This window comes from Acipenser ruthenus, chromosome 25, assembly GCF_902713425.1.
Source record: "Acipenser ruthenus chromosome 25, fAciRut3.2 maternal haplotype, whole genome shotgun sequence".
Classification (NCBI taxonomy): domain Eukaryota; kingdom Metazoa; phylum Chordata; class Actinopteri; order Acipenseriformes; family Acipenseridae; genus Acipenser; species Acipenser ruthenus.
In genome coordinates, this window is record NC_081213.1 from 1,207,060 (window position 1) to 1,230,023 (window position 22,964).

Genomic DNA, 22,964 nt, shown 5'->3' on the forward strand with positions numbered 1-22,964 from the left:
CACTGTGATTGTGTACTTCTCTGCCAGAATTGCAAACAACCTGGCAATTTCTGCAAATTGAGAAACCGCCCAACCAGATTAAAAACTTGCATTTTTGAAAAATCATCTTGGCAATAAAAGAATGCAATGATTTCCAAATAAATGCTGCTGTCCTGGTTTCATCCTTACAAAGTGTGGCCTTGAGCTACGCTGCAACTGCTCGTACATTACTTACTACACCACAAAATCACTTCTAAAATATAAATGACGGTTGTTACTAAGTGGTTATCAAGCACAGTAATGCTAGTAATAATTGCCTGATGATTACAGTATAATGACTAGGAAACATAGGAACTGAATGTAGTGTTATTTTGTATATGAGGCACCTGACAAAACGTGTCCAAAGCCGACCTCTGTCTCCAGTGATAATGTTACGCTAACCCTTGCCCCCTAACCAGCCGCTTCCTTGCCATGTCAGTCCCTCCCTCTTTATTGGAAAGCAGTTACTCGTTCAAGGTCTGTGAATGCTGGTGTGGGCCCTTGCGAGCTGTAATGTGATGCGTATAGGATTTCTGTTCTGCATTCTCCACGGTGCGACTCGCTTCAGGCACATTCGCTGAGCTGTACAGAAGCAGGTCTGTGTTGCACAATGCTTCGACTATGGGTTTCAGCACTCCAGGCATCGATTGATATCTCACTTCAGACCAAGCGTCAGCGCTGAGGAGTCTTTTCAGTTAGTGAGCATGGCAAACGATGATCTAAGCAGTGTCAAGAATAGAGAAACACAATCGGGTTCCAGCAGGTAGGGAATGCAATATGAGGGCATGCTGATGATGTAAAGGTTTAGTTGGTGCAGTTTGACCCCACCTGGTGGCTACAGTATTACTGTATTATCATGAAGTGACCGGGTTGAATGTATTGGACTTATTTATGTATATAGTAAGAGGTGATTACATTTCTTTAGGTGAAATTGTGTGTGATTTGTTTGCTGTTGTGAAAACTGAAAGTAACAGAAGGCAGTTCAAAACTGCTGAACTGGCAGCGGGATGAAAAATTTCATTGAAGCCTCAGCCTCATTAAGAATAACATCATAGCCTTATTAAGTATTTTGAAAGCCGAAAGAACCCCATTGGCACCCATTTCGAATCCAGCTTGAACGTCAACAACATAATCACGGCCACTTTTCAACAAAAAAAAAAAAAGTCTCTTCTAAACAGGAAACTTCTCATAAAATACCAGCTTTTTTTGCAAAGCGGCGCCATCCCAGCCAACAGCTCTGCACCTGGCAAGCAAGAACACGGCTAGTGTTCAAAGAGAGAGCCAGTCTGGCATTTGCAGAAGGAGTTATAAATCAAAGAAAGAATAAAAGAAAAGAACAAAAAAAAAAAAAAGGTTCTCAATAACCTTGAGAACTTCAGAAATATTCCGGAACCAGATGAAACAAAAAAGCGATAAATATGGGACTGGGAAGCATAGCGTGTGAGTATGTGTGAGTGTGGTGCTGTCCCGAGGTCTAGCCTTTCACATGTCTCTCAGTGGATCACAGAGCCTGAGCAGGACACAGACCATAAAGAATGAAAGCCAGAGAGCCAGGTGATTGACGCTGGTTTTGACTGTACTCAATCGCAAGCCATGTGTGTTTTATTAATATCAACTTCAGATCTGAGTGATGAGAATAACTTGTTACACAATAGTCCAGACTCCTGTTAGCATTTACTAGAAAAATGTTGAGCATACAAAACTTTGAACAGCGAGCCTCTTAACCACAATGCAAAAGAGTTGGGCTCATGTGTACGCATTGTTTTAACCTCATCTCAGCGACCGGGCACAGATTGCGCAAGTGCACTGTATCACACAACACCTCCCGTTACACTGGAACACCACACCCCACACTACAAAATGCTGCCCATACATACATGCATACATACTGTGCAGTTTATAAAAAATGCTTTCAATTGCAGAGGAAGTAGATGCTTATAATGGAGCACTGTAAATAATAAAAATCACACTCACTCACTTCCCACTGGATCTGACCTGTCCGGTGTCTGAACCGTGTCAAGTCTGGCAAAGTAGCTACTTCAGCTGATTCATTACTGACATCAATCACAGAGGGAAAGTGACCCTCCCAGCACTCACTGGCCTAATGAACTCAGAGCTGCAGCTAGTAAACCTGATTATTACTCCAGGGGTAGTGTGTTCAGAGCAGGAGCTAATGGTGAGCGATGCCGCCACCTTTGACCTTCACCGCGGTGGGAGTTTGCTGGGCTGCTGTATTGCATGTTTATCTATTAAATGAGGTGGCCTTGAAAAGGATACAACACAGCTGTGCTGACCATCCTTATCTGCCTTGAGTCTCTTTGGTTTAATTCAGTCGTTTCCTCGACACCCACACCCACCACAATTTGAAATCTCACTTTTTTTTCATTTCTCAAGCTTTGAAAGCTCTAAAGAGCACTAAACTGGAGTATTTAACTTCTTGAATGCAGAACTTAACACAGTGAAATGATAGAGGAGTGCGGTAGGTTCAAGACGGTTTACGAGATCAGTGAATAACGCTTGAGGAGGAAGGGTTTCACTAACCCTGTCACCAATACAGGCTTGACTTTGTCTAAATATCTTTCTCTGAAAGATTTATACCAGGCAAAGTGAGTTCCCCTGGTTTTCAGCAGGACGTTTGAGAACAATTTTTTTGTCTAGTGTTTCCAACTCTATTACAGTCTGCGAGCGGGCCAAAAAGTTTTTGCTAATTTTTTGCAGGATGCCATTTGACTCTAACAAGACTCAGCAGCTTGATCATTTCAATGTTATGGGGCAGTATTCATAAAATCACTCAAGTTTTGAAATGTTAAGTGGGGGTGCTTATCTGGGTCACGCAAGTAGGGCACTTAAATATTGCGGAATTCATAAAAAGATCTTAATCGTAGTGAGGTTCTTAACTTGTCAAAGTAACAGTAGTACCCGAGCCTGTATTAAAACACATAACTAAAACATGTACCGTGGTATAGGGTATCCTATATGGAGAGACACAGCTCCATACGGCTGATTAGAATGCTTGATTGCAAGCTTGATTGAGTTGTGTGTGTGTGTGTGTGCGTGTGCGTGTGTGTGTGTGTGCGTGTATGTCTGTGTGTGTGTTGTTAGTGTGTTGTGCATAGGAGTAGTTTGCAGTGTCGTAGATGACTCCTTCAGTGATAAACTTATTTAATGTATCAATACTGTATCCTATTTGCAGACAATAGATATTAAATTAAAAAGTGTTTACTATAAATATAGGAAGGGGTCATTCATAGTGACCAGCTAGAGGTGGAATCGAGTTTACTACAGTCCATCCTTCTGCGCTAACCAGCTCAGCAAGGCTAGCGGATAAACCACTCCAGACCACTCTGAATCCAATGCTACATACAGTGCAACTGTCCTGTGCTAACATACGTTCAGAGTTCACCAATGCAGAAGAGTTCAACTGGCGGCAGTCCCTGGTTTACATTTTTTATTGTATTTATTGATTTATTATTATTATTATTATTATTATTATTATTATTAGTTTATTTAGCAGACGCCTTTATCCAAGGCGACTCACAGAGACTCGGGTGTATGAACTATGCATCAGCTGCAGAGTCACTTACAACTACGTCTCACCCGAAAGACGGAGCACAAGGAGGTTAAGTGACTTGCTCAGGGTCACACAATGAGTCAGTGGCTGAGCCGGGATTTGAACCGGGGATCTTCTGGTTACAAGCCCTTTTCTTTAACCACTGGACCACACAGCCTCCTATTTTTTAGGGTCAGGGCAAGGTTACAGGTTTTATTTTACGAAGAATTATTTGACACAACAATATCCGTCTATGTCTAGGATAGCACTCAGGGACCAGGGCTGAAGACCACACAAGAGTCATAAGCAGTTAATGTGAAGTGAGGGACAGGTGAAACTCCAGGGCTGTTGAGAAAGCATTGACTCAAACGTGAAAGACGAGTAGGAGGGTTATACACCAGTGGGGCAAACACTACATGAAGAGAAATACTCTCAAGCAATGTTTTCACTCTGTTTATTTATTATTTGAGAAAGTTAAACTATTGCAGATTGGGTGAAGTGTTTGCACTCAAAGACACACAAGAAGAGGAGAAATCATGAAATGAAAATTATTAAACTAAAGCAGGGGACAGGAGAGCCATCCGTGGTTTTAAAAGAATAACTGTCTGTCTTATTTCTTTTTATTATACGACTAAGAGATTTATTATTTGCCAAAAGTGGATCAACACAGCTTAACATCAACACAAACTAAGAAAGTTATTGACCGAATGAGAAAGATCTTTTCTGTCATGTGGCCTGTCAGGGGGGAAAAAACTAAAGCAGCAGTAACATTCCTTATTTCAGCAATAAATGAAGAAGTATCGGATTAGGACAGAGTGTCACTTTAATCACTTTCAAGCATAAAAATCCTTTAAAATGCAGCCCATGCTGCCTGGGACAATGGCACATAACACATTGCTTGTTTATTCATTCAGTTGTTAGTACGAAAGGCTGTCGACACAGGCATCATTCAGGACTCTAGTGTGAACTTGAATGGAAGTTTGGTCCACTTTAAGAGCCCCCTTTATAATAATAATAATATCTTTATATAGCACCTTTCATAGTGTGTGGGTTGTGCATTATATGCAGAGTCACTTACAATAGGACATTGATTTAACATCTCATCCGCAGGATGGAGCACAAGGAGGTTAAGTGACTTGCTCAGGGTTGCACAGTTTGGTGACTGTTTGATGACTGTTTGGTGTTTGATGTGAAACAGCAGAATGGAGTTTATTATATCTGTAATAGAACAGGGTGACATTTCACCTTATTGAAGAGATCTGACAAAGATTGCCTGCCCCCTATGGAAATGCAATCCCTCAGAGATGTAAGCGGTGCTCATTTTAATAGGCTCTGCGTTCACACGGCTAGCGCAGTGCGAGGAGCAGGAAGAGGGATTACAGCCTCACAGCCCCTTTCTCTTATTGTAACTATAAAGAAGTGGCATTAACCAGGATCTGACACAGTCAGACTTACGAGATGCTAAGTCAAGAGGACAAAACGCCTTGGCAAGGGCCTCCATCAGTGTTATTGAGGTAAAACTTACAAGAAACTAACTCAAGAGGACAGACGTTTTGGCATTGATGTTTGTCTGCTTGACTGTAACGCTGGTCTACTGGAGTTTCTTGTAAGTTTTACCTTTGTGATGTTTTTTTGAAATGATGAATGTGTTTGCCATGGCATCAGACACAGTTTGAGGGACACAGGAAAATATGGGAATGCCACAGTTTAAAATTACATATATTTATAAAGCATTTGTAAATGTGGTTTATAACATACCCTATAGTGTCTTATTAAGACACTTGACATAATCTATTAATCACATATAATAAGTCTTAACGTGCTAAGGGGGGAGGAGGAGGCGGGGGGTGGAATTAGTGACCCACACATTGCAAACAAACATCCAAATAATGCCATTGTTTCTGGCCTGAGGAAATTGAGACCTACAGCAGGGCAGGAAGGATCTATAAGGAGTAAAGGGTTGATGACACAAGTCTTGTCCTTGCACTTCGAAAAAACAAGTTATTTTACCCTCCCTCGACGCCTTTAGAAACTCTACAAAATAAGCACTTTCTCCGCGAGCAGTGCATGTAAATGTTTAAAGGAAACATGCTAAAGTGGTATTATGGTATGCCAGTGGCTGGCACTGCATGATAAAAGTATTCACCCAGCAATGTGCACTGCAGCTGGAGAGAGGGAGAGTTTGTAACACAGGAGCGAGAATTCCTGGACGCAGAAATGCATTTATAGCGTTGCATCCGAAGAAACAGCAGGCACTGAATCGATGTGAATAAAAATAGATTAAACAGGGGGCCAGCTAATAAGAGGTATTAAAATGGACTGTAAAGCATCGGTTAGCAATTTAAATAGTTCAGAAAAGAAAGTATACCTACAGGATATCCACCACGTAGATCATGAGCTGCAGATGCTGGCTTTCCTCAAATGAAGAAAGGCTGAAACAGGCAGGCCTTTCTCTGGAAGGGTGACCACTTAGCTATCTTGGAAGCCTTGGGTTTCCATGCTGGCTGTCTTCACAAAGCACAGCGAAAGCATGGCCAGGCCATGTGACTTGACAGGTCTGGACAAGCATGGGCCAAGACTGAGCGCATTGCCAATGGTCTGTCGTTTTAAAGATGCAGAGTTTGTTTCATAGATCTGAAAAAAGCAGAAGAAATAAAGAAGACTAAAGAAAAGTAAATCCTACTTTTTTAACCTCTAGATTTGTGACGAGGTTATTGCTAGTATTTCTTTTATGAACACAGCCCTTGTTTTCCATTATATGATCTAAAAAGCATAGTTATGTTAACAGTTAGAGATTATAAGAAAATATTACAATTACATAATTTTTTTTCGATAACATTTTATAAGAATGTTATAATACGTTGTTTTTCAAGGTCCATCTCTGTAACCACTTAGTGTAGCTGTAAGATGTGCATTGTCCAGCAGGTGGCGAGTGTGAATATCAGAATAATGCAGGTGGGTTGTCTTGAGTGTTCACCAGGTGTTTAAGCCTAAGCTACAATGTAAACGATGTATTTATTCTCAAGTACAGTACAGTACAGTAGAATCCATAATGTGTATTCCTTCAGCAGGTGGCTAGGACTAATATAAAATGCTGGTTTTGCGATCCCAGCAGGTATCTATTGAGAAATACAGTAAAGAGTCAATGTGGGTTGAATCCTAGACCCTTACATCATGCTACTGACAGTGCTATTGTACAGTGTCCCAACAGTGTTGCTCAGTAACGCGACATTCAGATGGCCAGTAAGTGACTCAGAGGGAGATCAGACTGGAAATCACACCTCAGCTGGCTTTCACTTACTCACACACAGTTTTTCTTTTTTATGTATATACACATATTAAGTGTGTCATATCCTAGCAAGCTGGTTAGCTGCAAGGGGTTGCCAGGGTTAGAGATGGCAAGCCCAGATTCACACCCGTCGATGGAAACGTGTTAAAGTCCGTCCGTGCATCCAGCCAGCATCTCATTCTCCATGAGAATTACGAGGTCACATCACAGCTGGAGTGTTTTACTGTCAGGAATGCAGGGCCTGTGTTTTCTCTGCACTGTGTCAGTGGGATTCTTATTTGTATGTACAGGTGCTTCAAAAGCTGCTTAACAGAACCACTGGTTTATTGAATCAATCTCATGTTTTGATAAAAAAAAAAATTGCACTGCCTGTTCAACCAACTTTTAAAATAACTTTTAAAATAACGCCTGCAGATATATAATGAATTCCAAACAGAGTATCCAAACATTAGAAGCTACTGCATCGGGTTTCATGAAAATCAGCAACCATTATTTCTTTCTTTTGAGGAATGCGTTTTCAGACCTCCTCCTGGCTTCAACTCGTGGCATTAATGTTATTATTATTTATTTCTTAGCAGACGCCCTTATCCAGGGCGACTTACAATCGTAAGCAAAAACATTTCAAGCGTTACAATACAAGTAATACAATGTTAAATGGTTTTATTCATATTATTATGACTGTAAAGTTGCTTTTACTGTTTGGAGTCAGGCGTCTCACTTGTCATTTTTAGTTGTATTAATGAAGTGTTATTTCTTGGGTTGTAAGCAGATTTGGGGTGGTCATGACTGGATTTTGTGGTGTCTCATTGGCTGGTGGATATGTCAGTTTTCAGAAATCTCTGGATATGGTAGCTCCTGGAAAAATTCCCCCGTGAACGGTTTCCCCAATCTGTTTCAAATGAAACGGCAATACCGACAATTTATTTATTTTATTTTTTTTAAAACAGTTCTGAACAGTTTTAATTGCTTTTGGTTCATCGGGTCTCGAGTGCTGCATTATTAGTTTGTTGACTTGCTGGATTTCAGTGATGTGTTGAGCATCTGGCAGCAGCCTGTTGTCTCGTTTTGTTTCAATGGCTGTTTGCACAGAAAACAGACAGAGGGTTTGTGCCAGACCACTAGCGTGAGACACTTTAACTACGTCTAAAAGCAGTTCAAACAGGATTTAATCAGTTCTGTTAGAAATCTAAAGAGGAAAAGAGTTGCTCCTGGCCAGACGTTTTATAATCATATTTACTCTAGCGTTGGCTAAAAAACTAAATAAATACATAAATACATAAATGCCTTATTGACGTCTCTAAAAACAAGGAATAGTGATGGAATTCTCTTGGAATGTTCAGTATACAGACACGGGTCCCACATCTGAGTTTAAATGAACAGTTTGACAGGACAGTACAGTAACAAAGAACAGCTTTACCTAAAAAAAAAAAAAAAGTTTAAATAAGTTTCTTTATTTGCAAATTGAATATAGTCCAGCTGCTTCTTAACCCACGTAGCCACGTTGCAGCTATTTTGCAGAACAGGTTATTGTAGTTTTTTTTATTTATTTATTTATTGATTGATTCTAATATGTTGTGGGAATGAGGAAGCGCTCATATTTTTCCCTGAATTAAGACTTTCCGTAATTCCTCCTCAAAATCATGTACAGATGCTGCAGTACTGTGAACGTATCCTGGCAAGAAAAAAAAGAAATTACAAAAGATCCAAAATCCAGACACAGCAGCAGAGCCGTTTTCTAAAACACATTCAAAACACTCAAGGGCAATCGTTTGTTACTTGATCCGGCATCTCTACATATTCATTGCTTTAACTCAAAGCAATGCATGGCCGTGAATACAAATCTATTGCTCCCTGGTGCAGGGTATAGGCAGTGGGTCCGAGTTGGATTCAAGGTGGAGGTGTGTGGGACAGTGCAGCTACTTGTAATTTAATTAACCCTTCTAGCTCTTGAAGTGTGCTTCTGGGCCCTGTGAGATTTTGATATCATAAAGATATCAGTTTGTCAAAATACCGAACCTTGAAGAGGAAACGCTTCCCTCTATCCCCAATGATCCAGGTGGTCCTGTATTGTACTCACCTGCTGTTTCAGTAATTCAGTTCAGCATCATACTATAAAAACCCACTGCTTCAGTGTCCTTTTATATCTGCCGCTAATAAAATCTAAACTTTTGAAGACTTTTTGAGGGGGGGCAGGGGGTTACAGGCTTGTTCGCAGCTCAAATGCCAGATTGGAAGGATTGTGCAGCAGGAGACTGGTTTTCAGTCTCTAACCCATCGGGTGGAGACCTATTGAGATATCAGATCACATTCTCACAGGAAAAATAAATAGCAGCAGTGAAAACGCGAGTTTAGCAGCTTCACACCGGGGGTGCACTGGTTATCTACAGCACACACTCAGTGTGTAAATACACGTAAGTCCCTTAGAAAGGTTTAACACAGTAAAAGCACAGAAAAGTCTAATAAAGAAGAGTGAAAGCATGGCACAGCATAAGTGTTGTAAAGCCCAGAGAGGTGTGGAAAAGCATATTAAAAACAAACAAACATGGCCAACCATGGTAAATGTCAGTTTTAGTCACTATCAGCAATCCTACCCTTGCAGGAGGATGGCTATCTAAACCTCTCAAACAGGTTGAAAGGAAGAGACTCCCTGGGGTAAATGAATGGCTTAGTGTCTGAATGTCTGCGTTGTACCTGATCCTTCCTCCCCCTGCTGGGGTTGCCATGAGGAGGAGATGACCCTGCCTTCCTGGAGTGCATTACAGAAAGCACCAGGCTGCTGTCTGGAATGGCAGGTTAAGCAAACTGCCCTCCGCGTGACACCGGCTCGCTCTGCTGCGGGGTTACAAAAACTTCTCAGGCTTAGGAAGGAAGCGGGGAGCTGTTCGTGTGAGACAGACAGAAAGGGCCGGGGTGCTTCTTGCAATGGAAATGTGGGTTGCTTTGCATGATAGATGGGCTGCTGTGAATTACACGGACGTTCCCGATTAACTTCCCAATCTTGCATTTCCAATCATGCCCGTGTTCTGTTCTCACGTGCAGTGCATGTCCCAACCCTTGTGCTCTGTGTGTCTCTGCAGGTTTGCACCCAAGACCAAGGCAATGATGCTGCTACTGCTGCCTGCCTGTCTGCTGCTGGCCCTTGGCACTGTCTCGGGGGGAGGGTACCCTCCACTCCCCCAGATGAAGTACACGCAGCCCATGATGAAGGGGCCTGTGGGACCCCCTTTCCGAGAAGGCAAGGGACAGTACCTCGGTAAGTGGCGGACTGCGGAGCTTCATCGGGGATCTCTGGGATAATTCCCCCTAGCAAAAGTCCTTTCTCCTGTGGAATAATGTTCCCAAACTCAGATGTAGGTACAATCCCTTTAAAATTTAACACAGAGACTAGGATGAGAAGGCAAAAAATAGAAGCTGAATAAACGTAAGTTTAAAACAGAAGGTAGGAAAATTTATAAATGCATGGAATAACATACCAGGTAAAATAGTAGCATCCAAAACACTAACAAGACTCCAAAAAACAATCTGCTTCCGTCCTGTTAAATTAGACGGCTTCAATTGAGGGAACTGAACGACTATCGTTTCTAAATTCTTCTTCTTAAATTCCTAAAAAATAAATAAATAAACCATCCCAAATTGTGAATTATAGATTTGAAACATCAACAGCCTTTTATTTAGAAGACAAAAATGGAGTTAGCCTTTCTCTGGAGACCTAAATCCAGGACTACTGTATATCTTAAGCTATTGGTGTTTTTCCACGTGTGGTGGAGCAGAGAGCAGAGGGAGTGAGGTGGGTTGTTGAACCTGAGAGGCCTGCTGTGCGAACAGAGAGAAGAGCCTCTGCCTCACTCAGGTAGAGCCACTCCAGCAGCAGGAATGCTGTGTACGCACTGGGAACATTCCCAGAATTCCAGAGCACTCGTGTCTCGGTGGAACAGAGGAAAATACCACAGCCGAATTCCTCGGGTGCCTGGGGAGCAGATCCCAGATCAGATATGGAGAGTGCCAGACAAATTCAGGGAAAACTCAGGGGATCTAAGAAAATCACTATAAATATTAATATTACAATGAATAACAATGGCCCTCGTTGTATTTATCAAAGCTTTAAGCTCCCGGGACCATTTTTATGAAAGAAAACTAGCACTGGTAATGTTTCAGAACTAATGAGTAACAATCACAGTAGCAATTTAGTAATATATATATATATATATATATATATATATATATATATATATATATATATATATATATAAACTGAAAACTCACTGTTTTAGTAATTAAATAATCAAGAATTCCCTGGACATCAGTATCGCTCTTTCAACCAAAAAATATTGAATAGCTCTGCTTCTTGTGTTTTACCTTCACTCAAAGTGAATTGTATTAAAAGCTCACTGCAATTGTAGAAAATTATGGCTAAGATTAAGATCAAATAACAAATTCAGAGACTATAAATTACTTAAATATCCAGGAGCCTGGAAAAGTTAAATATAATGAACTGCCGTTTCAAACCTGGCAGGAGAATGTACTGACATTAATCTGAGAGTCAATATAGAATGTTTCTTGAAGGACCTTTGTTAGAAGGCTTTCCAAGAACATGCTACATTACAGGAAAGCCTCAAGAAACAGTTTTCTCTTAAAAAAAAAAGGTTACTGTGGCACACCAAGGCAGAAACAGGGTAAGGTCATGGTAAAGCACAGGCAAGGGTGGTACTTCACAGATAAGTTTGGCAAAGCATATTAAAACCCAGTGGTTAACCATGATAAATGTACACCTCAGTATGGCCATTTAAAAAATTTTTTTTTTAAAAAGCAGCAAGGATCAGGCAAGACATGCAGACCAAATCTTTGTCGTCCCATAAGGATTATGCTGGGAGACATGCAGGTTAAAAGCGAGAACACACAAGGGACATACAAAGATAAAGAAGGGTTTCATGCAGAAAACATGCCAGGGTTCTTTTGAAAAAAATTGTAAGGATCATGCATGTTTTGAGCAAGGCGTGCTTGAAATCTTTATCGTTAGCTGTACGACCCATGCACAGTGCTCACTCTAAAGCTGCTTGATCCTAGCATAATCCTGGTGGGATGCCAATGAACTGGGAATGAAGAAGTTTGACGGGTCTTTGTTTCTGGGGCTGTGTGATTTATGAGCTGCTCCGTCGTTGAGGAGAGGTGCTCGCTTGCAGACTCAGACTCTGATGCTCCACGGGTTGCTGTCTTGGCAGAGTGTCCAGAATGCAGAAGCAGAGGTGTGTGGAGAGAGGGAGAGGGAGAGAGAGAGGGAGATAGAGAGATCTACTGAATCAGAGTGATGGTGATGAGAAACGCACGTTCACTGTGCATATTCACCACTGCATGTGTGTGAGTGTGTGTGTGCCCTTGCAGTTTACTGCAGTCACCAAGGTCAAAGCATAGCAAACAGATGTAAATATAAAATCAAGGCAAAGCACAGGACGAGAATGCTCAATCACATGCCATGGTTAAAGAAGATGAATGCACCCATACTGTGCAAATGTAACCTTTATCTTTATAAGGGTAATGCGAACAGCTGGCGTTAGGTGCCCACTATTTCTCCTTCAGAAAGATGAGAGAGGGCTGGTCCCATGAAACACAGCGATTGTGTGTCCCTTTCAATCTTGAGAAGCCTCAATGTAGCCCCGCTTCCAGGGGACCGATGAATGGAAAATGCCATGTGTCACCCCTTGTTTTTTTGGAAGTTGCTGTGGTGATTTGCTAGTGAAAGCCCAGGGTAAATTAAAATCAGCGAACGACCCACATCCCTGGCACTAAATGGTGCATGAGCGCGTGATTTATTGAGTGGCCAAGACCAATGGAAGCTGTATCAATGGCTCTCTGGAATTGTATTTTCCTGCATTTTCCAGTTGTAATTTTCTGCTAAATTCCTGGCCTTTGAGCAGCTTATATAATCAAAGTGGGGCTGTGGGATTCTTTGTTTCAGGGCTGGGGGTGCACAGAACACAGACCTATTTATCAAGGTCTACACACAATTTCCACCGCTTTGAAAACCAGAACAAAACTGTTAATGTTACAGAAATAGTAACTCAAAAGGTTCCATGTAGGTTTTGACTGAAGAAACCATTCAAAGTTTATTATCGAAATAAGTTAACCTTTGGCAGCAACATTTTGTTCCATGTATGCTCAGCTATGCTAATTTAAGCATTAACAGTTAGACGTTACCATAGCCAGCACTGCACCTGAATCGCCCTCTGACCACCGTAGCACACAACCTTATAGGCTCATTAATCCTAGCCTTTCCCCCAAACAAAGGCTGACCCTAGTAAAAGCACAGCAAAGTGTCAAAAAGCATAGTGTAGCCATGGTAAAGCATAAGCAAGCATCGTGAGCCGAGAGAGATATGGTAGAGCACATACAAAAAAACAATATAACAAACCATGGTAATCTGAGGTACAAGCATAGCATAACCATAGGAAAAGCACTGGAAAACTGCAAAATGACCATGGTATACTTTAATAAGGCAAGTCCTTCACACATCACACACAATCCGTGTTGTTACTGTTGGCTTTATTATTGCAGTTTGCAGTACAAAAAGACACAGCTACATTTACTGGATATTAATGCAGCTGTAATGTGTTGAGAATACCGCAGGTGGCTAGAAAAACTAAGGGTCAACAGAATGCAAGCAGCTCCAACGCAATGTCTATACCACCACCTGCTGGTAGTTATCCAACATGACAGCCATTGGCTCTGTAATAAAATTGCTAAGTTTTGGGCCAGTCTTTAAATCCGTCTTCTGAAAGCCTCCTGCATGCAGCCCAGCCTCGCTTTGCTGACAGACCCTCGACTGGAATGAAAAGCTACTTCTTGGCCTCCTGGTGTTTGGTATCCAATGGAGGGAAATTTTTAAAGCCAAAGGCATTCAGCAGAGACACGCCAGAGAGCTGAGATCCAAAAACCACAGACGGTAATACAATATTTCATCTGGGTTTATTTTAAAACAAAAAAAAAAAAGAAAAAGAAAGAAAGAACTTTCTCTTTTTTCATCATGCCAAACCAAAGACATTTTTGTTCATTCACTCAATACTTTTCAGGAACAACTTCATTGACCACAAGGAGAAGCAAGCTTTTAGTTGACACCCAGATTCATTATAGCGTGGGCACTGTCTGTCTGTCTGTCTGTCTGTCTGTCTGCATGAAGCATTTTTACACTGGGGTTGTAAATCGAATATTTAACCCTGCAGTCGTCAGAGATTAGCGTTAGCTAACTTATTCTATGAAGTGATGTTAATAAGTGAGTCTATAACTCACCACCTGGGGGGAAAAGAATCAGACTGGAGTTCAAGAGATTGGTAGATCTGCCTCTGTTTAGATCCATACAATAGTCTTACTGTATGTTCACTTTGAAGGGAAGTTGAATTAGAAGTGTCTGCAGATGTCTGATTCAGACCAAGCAGTGTGTGGGTATCCCCCGGAGAGAGAGAGAGAGAGAGAGAGAGAGAGAGAGAGACAGAGAGAGAGAGAGAGGAGGGGGGGAGGGAGGGAGGGAGGGAGGGAGGGAGAGGAGAGAGAGAACGAGAGACAGAGACAGAGACAGAGACAGAGAGAGAGAGAGAGAGAGAGAGAGAGAGAGAGAGAGAGAGAGAGAGAGCTGTGTTTCAAGCAGACCCACATTTCGACTGAGGGATTATCAGCAAGATGAAAACATCAAGCAGTGTTTATCACAGTGTGGAGGAACTCTGGTAATAACTATAAAAGCTTAACGAGGGGTCTCATACAGACATAACCTGCAGCAATTACCCGCGCAGGCAGCTACTGTGTGTAGTGCAACTATGTCACAGCAGCCTGTTTTTGACATTCAAATAACTGGATTCCTCGCAGGCGAGTTGTGTAATAATGTCATCAACAGAAAATCTATACGCAATCTGTCCCCCTGTCTATCTGACCTGACCTTTGCAGAAAAAAAAAAAAGATGACTGTCTTTGATCAATTCCGAAACTTACGTGAAGGTTCTGTTTTGGTCAAAGGTTCCAAGAATTATATTTGGGCTGCACTTTGAGATCAACATATACAACATGTACAACTGGGGCCCTCTTGTGGATATGTATAGTCAAAGCAGTTGGTTGGATCTCTAGGGAGAGCAAATCTAAATTAAAAACTGTTTAGAGCTAGTTTACGAACAAGTTAACACAAGTTGCTCCTTTTGTGTCAAGAATATGACCAGCTAGGAACGACTTGACGTCAGTTTGGGGGAGGGGCTGGAGCATGAACCCAGCAGGCCCCCTTAATCACAGACAGGCTGCACAAAGCATAATGCCTCACAGTCATTCGAAGTTCACCAGGCTTCTGCTCATGAGGGTTTATCATTGTCGGCTTGGACTAGCGTAACAAACAACAGCCATTGCTCAGTAGCAAACAGTGCAGATCTCCAAATAGCTAGCTGTGTACAATAAACAATGCATTTAAGTTTAAAAAAAAATAAAATAAAAGCATATGTTTCCTATCTCCTAATCAGCAGACGCGGTCTCATGTAAAATTACAAGCATGTGCGCAGTGATTGTGAAACACAATGATGATCCTTTGACACGACAGTTTAGTCTACACAGCAGCCAGGGAAGTTTTAGCAGGTTCCTGTGGACGCTCAGAATGATTCATTGCGACAGCCCCAGGTACATTTCAATGATGAGGTCACAGTGCTTCTGTGATTCAAATCCTTTTCTACCACAGAAAGGTTTCGCGGTCTGTAGTTTCTTACCTGGTGCATGTTTAGTAGAATGGAAAAGGGTTCAAAGCAATGGATTATTCTTTCACCCACGTGTCTTGTTTGGTTCCCGATTCTTGTCTCGTTTCTGTTTTTTATCACATCACTGAACTCTGCAAGAGTCAGCCACAAGCCTTGCTCCTAAAATCAATGACATGGGACCTTAGTTCATTATCCCGCAAGGGCTTTTTGCATCGTCATGGTTTGATTAAAAGACTAACTTGATTATTAGTCCCACCTTCCACACCTGTGTGAGTGCTAATAAACAATGGTTTAAATTGTTTTCTTACCTCTTTATGAAGCTGTGACTGTTGTAGTTCTTCAGTGTTTTTCTTTAGTTGTTTTAATAACTGCTGCACCCTGGTAACTTTGTCGTAGGTCACATGGCCTTATTGCTGCTGTACTATTGGAGTGAGTGGAGCGTGTACGGTGTTGTCTGTGGTTAAGACATCACTTTGCTGTCTGGGTAATTAAGACAGACCAACTCAATGTTTTTTTTTTCTCTTGCCCCTAGACATGCCCCCAGTCCTCCCAATGGGTGAGCCCGGACCACCAGGAAAACCAGGACCAAGGGGCCCTCAAGGGCCTCCCGGAATGCCAGGGAAGCCAGGAGTCGGAAAACCAGGGCACAACGGACAGCAGGGTCCCGCGGGGCCGCCAGGATTCCCCGGAATAGGAAAGCCGGGATTGCCCGGCCTCCCGGGGAAGGCAGGTGGGAAGGGGATGCCGGGACCCAAAGGAGAAGGGGGCCTCAGAGGAGAACTTGGGCCTAGAGGCTTACCCGGGCAACCTGGCCTTCCAGGTCCAGTCGGTCTGTCTCTGAACGGCAAGCCTGGACTTCAGGGTGTCAGAGGAAGCCCAGGGTTGAGAGGGGAGCCAGGACATAAAGGGCTCCCGGGGAGCCCCGGAGAGCGTGGACCTAAGGGGGAAAGTGGAAACGGCAATCCAGGTTTACCGGGGGCGAGAGGTCCAGTCGGTCCGTCTGGTCCAGCAGGGCTCTCTGGCCCGCCAGGGCTTGGCAAGCCAGGGCTGAATGGGCTTCCAGGACCAGGCGGGCTCAATGGAGAGAAGGGGAATCCAGGAGAACCAGGCGCACCAGGGAAGCAAGGAGATCAGGGGTCACGGGGGCCCCCAGGAGTAGACGGGGTGGGGAAACCTGGTTTAGATGGACTTCCAGGCATGTCAGGGCCACAGGGGCCAAAAGGTGAGCTCGGGAACAGAGGGGCTCCTGGATTCCCAGGGGCCCCTGGCTATGGCAAGCCAGGGTTGCAAGGCATGAAAGGAGATAAGGGCCCCAGTGGCATTCCAGGACTACCGGGGGACAAGGGGGAATCAGGGATGGATGGACTGCCAGGAGAGATGGGCCAAGAAGGAATTCAGGGGCCCCCAGGAATACCGGGCCACATGGGGCTCCCAGGGAAGTACGGACTCCCTGGTCTGAAAGGAGATATTGGCCCTGCTGGGCCGCCAGGGGCCCCCGGCATCCTAGGCAATCAAGGCCACAATGGCCTTGCAGGAAAACCTGGGGTTCCAGGAGAAAGAGGATTATCGGGCCCTCATGGACCACCAGGGCAAAGTGGACCTAAAGGAGAACCTGGACATTTCGGTCTTCCAGGGGCCCCTGGGTTATCAGGTGCGCCCGGGACCAAAGGACAACCAGGGAGCACTGGCTCCCCGGGGCCGAGAGGCATTTCCGGCATCCCGGGTATCCAGGGCCCAACTGGTCCGATTGGTCCCCAAGGAATCCCAGGACTAAAGGGGGAGCATGGCCTTCCTGGCCTCCCAGGGGAGGGGAAACTGGGTCAAAAAGGAGCTCCGGGGCCCATGGGCCCCCCCGGCAAGGAAGGTGAAGCCGGGCTCAACGGCCGTCCCGGACCCCCAGGGCCGCCAGGTCCTCCCGGCCCGCCAGGAGCCTTCATCAATGGAGAAGACACCAGCATCGCTGGGCTGCACCTCCCGGATGGCGGGGTGGAGGGCGCCTCGGTGCCGGGGGGTGGGAAGCCGGCGAAACCGCAGTACGGCCGGGGTGAGCTGTCAGCCCAAGTGGCTCCAGCCTTCACCGCCATCCTGTCGACCCCCTTCCCCCCCTCCGGGATGCCCATCAAGTTCGACAGGACTTTGTACAACGGCCTCAACGCCTACAACCCTGCCACCGGAATGTTCACCAGCCCTGTTTCAGGAATCTATTACTTCTCTTACCACGTCCACGTAAAGGGAACAAACGTCTGGGTGGCTCTGTACAAGAACAATGTGCCGGCCACGTACACCTACGACGAGTACAAGAAAGGCTACATGGACCAGGCTTCGGGCAGCGCCGTCCTGGAACTGAAGGAGAACGATCAGGTGTGGATGCAGATGCCTTCGGACCAGGCTAACGGAATATATTCCACCGAGTACATCCACTCATCCTTCTCAGGGTTCCTGCTCTGTCCTACATAACAGCTGTTCACAGGGGGCATCGCCTTGGAAGCCATAGATCTGAAATAACAACAACAAAAAATACAACTTAACTGCTTGAAATAAATGAAGAGCAGGAGAGCAGAGCTGGAAAGAGAGCCAGTACTGTTTTTACACGGCTCTTTCCAGTGTTTTTTTTTTTTTTTTTTTTTAGCGGATACAGTTATTTGTTTTTAATTCATGTCATTTCATTTCATTTTTTTAATTATTATTATTATTATTATTATTATTATTATTACTATGTTATTACATTTTGGAATCAGCCTATTCATTATATTCCTTCCCTTGTTACTGCATGCCTTTGTTATGTATTTAAGACACCAGTGTATGCTGCAGGCGACTAAACGTCGACAGGGAGGACTAAAAAGATTGACGATTATAGTCTTCCAACTTCCAAAGGACTTGAATTAATTTTCAATCACTGGCAACCCATGCCAAGCTCCACAACAGAACCTATTGCATAACTGATAAGAATGCAGTATGCTTGAGTTACCCGGCCATACGTGTGTTAATGTTAAAAAAAGGGACGTTGTAAGGGGTTGAAAATATGTTTTCCGATTGGTTGAAATTATTAGTCCTGCCCCAGGCCTCTTCAGATTGGTCCAATTGTTCAGAGATTCTACTTGTGCACCCATGCATATTTACTGCGGTGAACTTTTATAAGGGACCAACAAAGCATGAAATGATGCTTCACTTTATTTCAATGTGTGTGTGTTTTTTGTTTGGGGTTCAATCTGTCATTTTAAATGTGCAGACATGTGTTGCATTACTGGTGAGAATGAGTGAGTTTACAGGCTTCAGAACCCATTTTTTACATTTGACAGCAGCATACGTTTAATAAACTAGTGTGATTACCACTGTATCTCAGCCCTGTTTGATTAATATTATTAATCCAGGCCATTTGAGCTCTACTGGCATTCAGTATATGTTGCATAACATGGCTTACGAGAAAAAACTTCCATTGTGATCCTTTATATGCGATCCTAAGACATGTCTAACTGATGCTGTACTAATACACTGATATCAGTGACAGCTATGCATTAAAAAGTAACCAGAGAAGGACGGGGTTGCAAAATAAGATATTATACTACAGGAAGCACTTACTTGAATAAATGAAAAATAGATTGCAATGGTCATCACTCTGGCAATGTATTATTGCTTCCTGTAAGTTCTTGATAAGCAACAGAGTGGTTACACAAAAAAGAAAAAAAGATTTGTTTTTTGCCTCTATTATATCATGCATAACTTTAAACATTTAACCACAAACCCCTTTAGTTTAGTAGTTTTAATGCATGCCTTCTTATACAAGCACTGTCAAGGGATCAAACCATTCTATGCTGTTCACCATTGGACTGCACCTGCCAAGATTGTTCCACCGCACAGCACAGACAAATATATGCATGTTAGCAATGCAGCTTCATTAAGACCCAAGAACAACAGATAACGGAGAACTCTGTGTTAAGTAAAGCTACTGTAGTTTAATGCCATGCACTGTCACATCTTTTTGTTCCTTGGTTTTTGCTTGCAATGGCCATAGTTTTTGCAAATGCTGCGACCCACATTTATTAACCATTGTTCTACTTTCTCATTAATATCTGTGATATTCTTCTTCTTAAAAAGTTTTAAACATATTTCTTAATATTGTGTACTGCTCTTTCTTGTGTCTGTCCTAGAACACTGCAAGGCATGTTATTGTTATTTATAATGCCATTTGGCTTTACATTAATTCATTTTTTCTAATGTACTTTAGATATCATGACATACATTTAATCATTTTCTTGAATTTAAGTGTCATAAAAAAAGAACGCAATGCATTAGCATCGTGGTACATGGTGCTGAAATGCATGAAACTGTATGTCACATGTACCTATGAAAAAGGGTTATTAAAAGCAGTGTATCTGTAGACTACTTTAAAAAAATGCAACCAATAAAAAGTGCCTTTTTTAGACCTTGAAGGAATGTAATGTTTCTGAATCTTAGTTGACAGCATTCACAGTAGTGTCTTTCTTTCCTAGGAATAGGAGTTAGGATTTATATAAAGGAACAGAATTCAATGCCATGTTTCTTAAAGAATTGCCTTTGTGTATATACTTTTTTTTAATTAAGTTTGTAGGAAACTGTAAGTTTTTTTTTGTTTTGTTTTGTTTGTTGTAAATATCTATTACCTGAACTGCCTGTAATATGAAGTGGGTTTAAAATGCACTCCTTTGTTTAATTGTGATTGAAAATAAAACTGAGGTGTTTCTGTCAAAAACTAAAACTACACTTGATACAACATAAATAAAACACTTTCTTGTACAAATTCTATATTATTATTATTATTATTATTATTATTATTATTATTATTATTATTATTATTATTATTATTGACAAAGCTTTTATGTTACAACAAGCTACAAAGTTTAGCAGTCTTAAACTTAAATTTTACTTCTGCATCTTTAAAGGGGAAAAAAGGTTCAGCACATCGAAGTAGATGATGTGCAAGTTCACAAAGCGGAAGCATTTACTTCTGAACCATGAAACCAATCTGGAAAACTCAACCACATCTCGTTCCCACTGCCAGTATCAAACAGGGGGTGCAGCTGATTCTATCTGCAATCTACAATCCCATCTGCAACCGGGTATTGCACAAAAGTCAAAGATCACCTACATGTAGAATTCTTAAGTATAATTAATGAATTCACTCATTCATCAGTCTCCAGTATTTCCCCGATAGTGTAATACAGGTATATTCACAGCCATCATATTTCTCTGTGCAGTCAGAGATTTCAAACCTGCCTCTTGTGTCCAGTGCATTGGACACTCAGGAGATAACTTCCACCACCAGCAATGGAGACACCGAGTTCAGCCAGCCTGCAATCCTGTACTTCTTTCCCTCTATCGAAGGAGGCAATTTATTTATAGCAGGAAATCATGCCAGTTATCAGCCTTAGCAGCAGTAGGAAGTTATAAATTAACTCTTAAAGCTATAAAAAAAGGGGCTAGCCTCTTCTCCATGAGGTTCTTCTCTAAAGATCAAGTTTACAAGAAACATGTGCACATATTTTCACTGTTTTCCCATAAGATGAAAAACTTCTGCAATATAACCATATAAAAATGCAGGCTGTAATAACACACATGACCCCCGACCACAGTTAAAACATTACAGGTGACAATGCCATTAAAACGAGTCACTGCAGCTCACACACACTCAGCAGAGCATCCCAAAACACATTGCAATGCACTGGTTCATTCAACAAAGTGTTACCGTTTCTCAAGATATAGCCTACAGTTGCTCAGCCAATCAAGTTTCAATACCGTTGACGGGTTTTGCTGGGACTGACTGAAAATAAGAGAAGAAAGTGATGTATGCCCGTCTTGTTGAACGTCACAGAGCACACGAAATTCTTAATGCAATTACTTTATTTCTCCTCCAGGTGGCAGTCAAAAACATCCGTTTGGTTGGCAAACAGTACTGTACTGAGAGTTTTTCTGGCAGTGTGCACAATTTGGGGACAAATAGTATTTTGGTCGTGATTTGATTATTCCATACGCATGAATTTCAATTTACCCCCGAATTGAAACTGGTGGATTGAGCACAGCAGCTGAACGAACATGGCTTGGGTTTAATATTAAACCCCAGATTAGCTAAATAAATAATTAAACAACCACAAGCGTGTTCATTCTACAGGTCGTGCGAAAAGGTGTCAGGATAACTTACTAATGATTGAACAATCATTATCAATTGCCTACCAGGACAGGACCCCCCTCCCCCAGTGCTTCCTATAAAGCTGCTATGGAAAACCAGGACGCTTTGAAGTTACAGTGTTTCACCATGGTGTTCAAATGTACACTCAAACAGAAACACCATGACACCTGCTTTCTGCTTCTTCCTTGGTGGCACACACCTTATTGACATCCCAGTTTGATCAATTTGTAAATGGGCTTTCACTGCCCAGCAATAGACAGGTCAAGCAACCCTTTGCAAATTAGGAAGCTAGTTCTGGTCTTCTGTGTATTGCAGTGTATTAGATCTGCAGCTCGTCTTCATATTGATGGAAAAGTAGACAGACACAGGCTAGACAGAGGGCTAGTGTCTGTTCTGATGAATCCCTTTGAGTCTCACATTACTGAAAGCTTGCTTGGCCCCTCTGGTTTCAGCTCTGGAAGCTGTAAGAATCAGACAGTGCCTAAGGGCTGGACTCCGTGTCATCTCTCCCCTGTCTTATCTGTGGGAGGAGCAGGAGAGGTTCCTCTGAAGCTGCTCCACATGTTATTGCTCCTTGTCAGACTCAGCAGTGAACCTGCTGCAGATGAGCATGTTGGGCTTGTCAGACTGAAGACAGGTGGCCTTGATATCGAATGTGACTTTGCATTATCATCAATAGGAGCAAAGAGGCATCGCAAAAAATGCAGACACGCTAGTTTAGCTTATCATTATTTCCATGGCATGCATTTTTAATGTAAATATATATATATATATATATATATAGAGAGAGAGAGAGAGAGAGAGAGAGAGAGAGAGAGAGAGAGAGAGAGAGAGAGAGGAATTAAATGAGTGTATTAAATTAGTTCAATGCATGTATGCAGATAATACATAATGCATCGTGTTGTGAGTTGAAAAGCCTGAACTGTCCCGCTAAACAGGATTTATTTACATATCACCACACCGAACAGCTCACGTGACACTACCAGCAATGGCAATCTACAGTCTCTGAACTAATCTGCTCTGTTCAATAATAAACTAGCGTTGCTGGAGAGCTTGATCATGGCATAAGGATATTTAATAAAAAAAAAAAAATGCGATAAAAGTGATTTCTGCTTTTTTTTTTTTTTTTTCAAATCCACAGTTTGACCTGGATTATAAATGCAATAAGGCCCTTCAGGGTGTCCGTATACGTCCAAGATACCGACTTCTCGGGGGCAGAGTTTGAAAATTC

The 22,964-nt window shown here is 42.4% G+C and overlaps 1 protein-coding gene across 1 annotated transcript in view; it reads left to right on the forward strand.

The window, feature by feature from the left end:
• The window catches only part of LOC117413829 (collagen alpha-2(VIII) chain-like), a 37,423-nt gene extending 17,076 nt beyond the window's left edge, over positions 1-20,347 (forward strand). The window contains exons 2-3 of the mRNA XM_059000258.1: positions 9,935-10,110; positions 16,103-20,347. Coding sequence (XP_058856241.1) covers positions 9,957-10,110; positions 16,103-18,027 — 2,079 coding nt within the window. The 5' untranslated portion in view covers positions 9,935-9,956 and the 3' untranslated portion in view covers positions 18,028-20,347. The remainder of the gene's footprint in view (positions 1-9,934; positions 10,111-16,102) is intronic.
• The last annotated feature ends 2,617 nt before the right edge of the window (positions 20,348-22,964 follow it).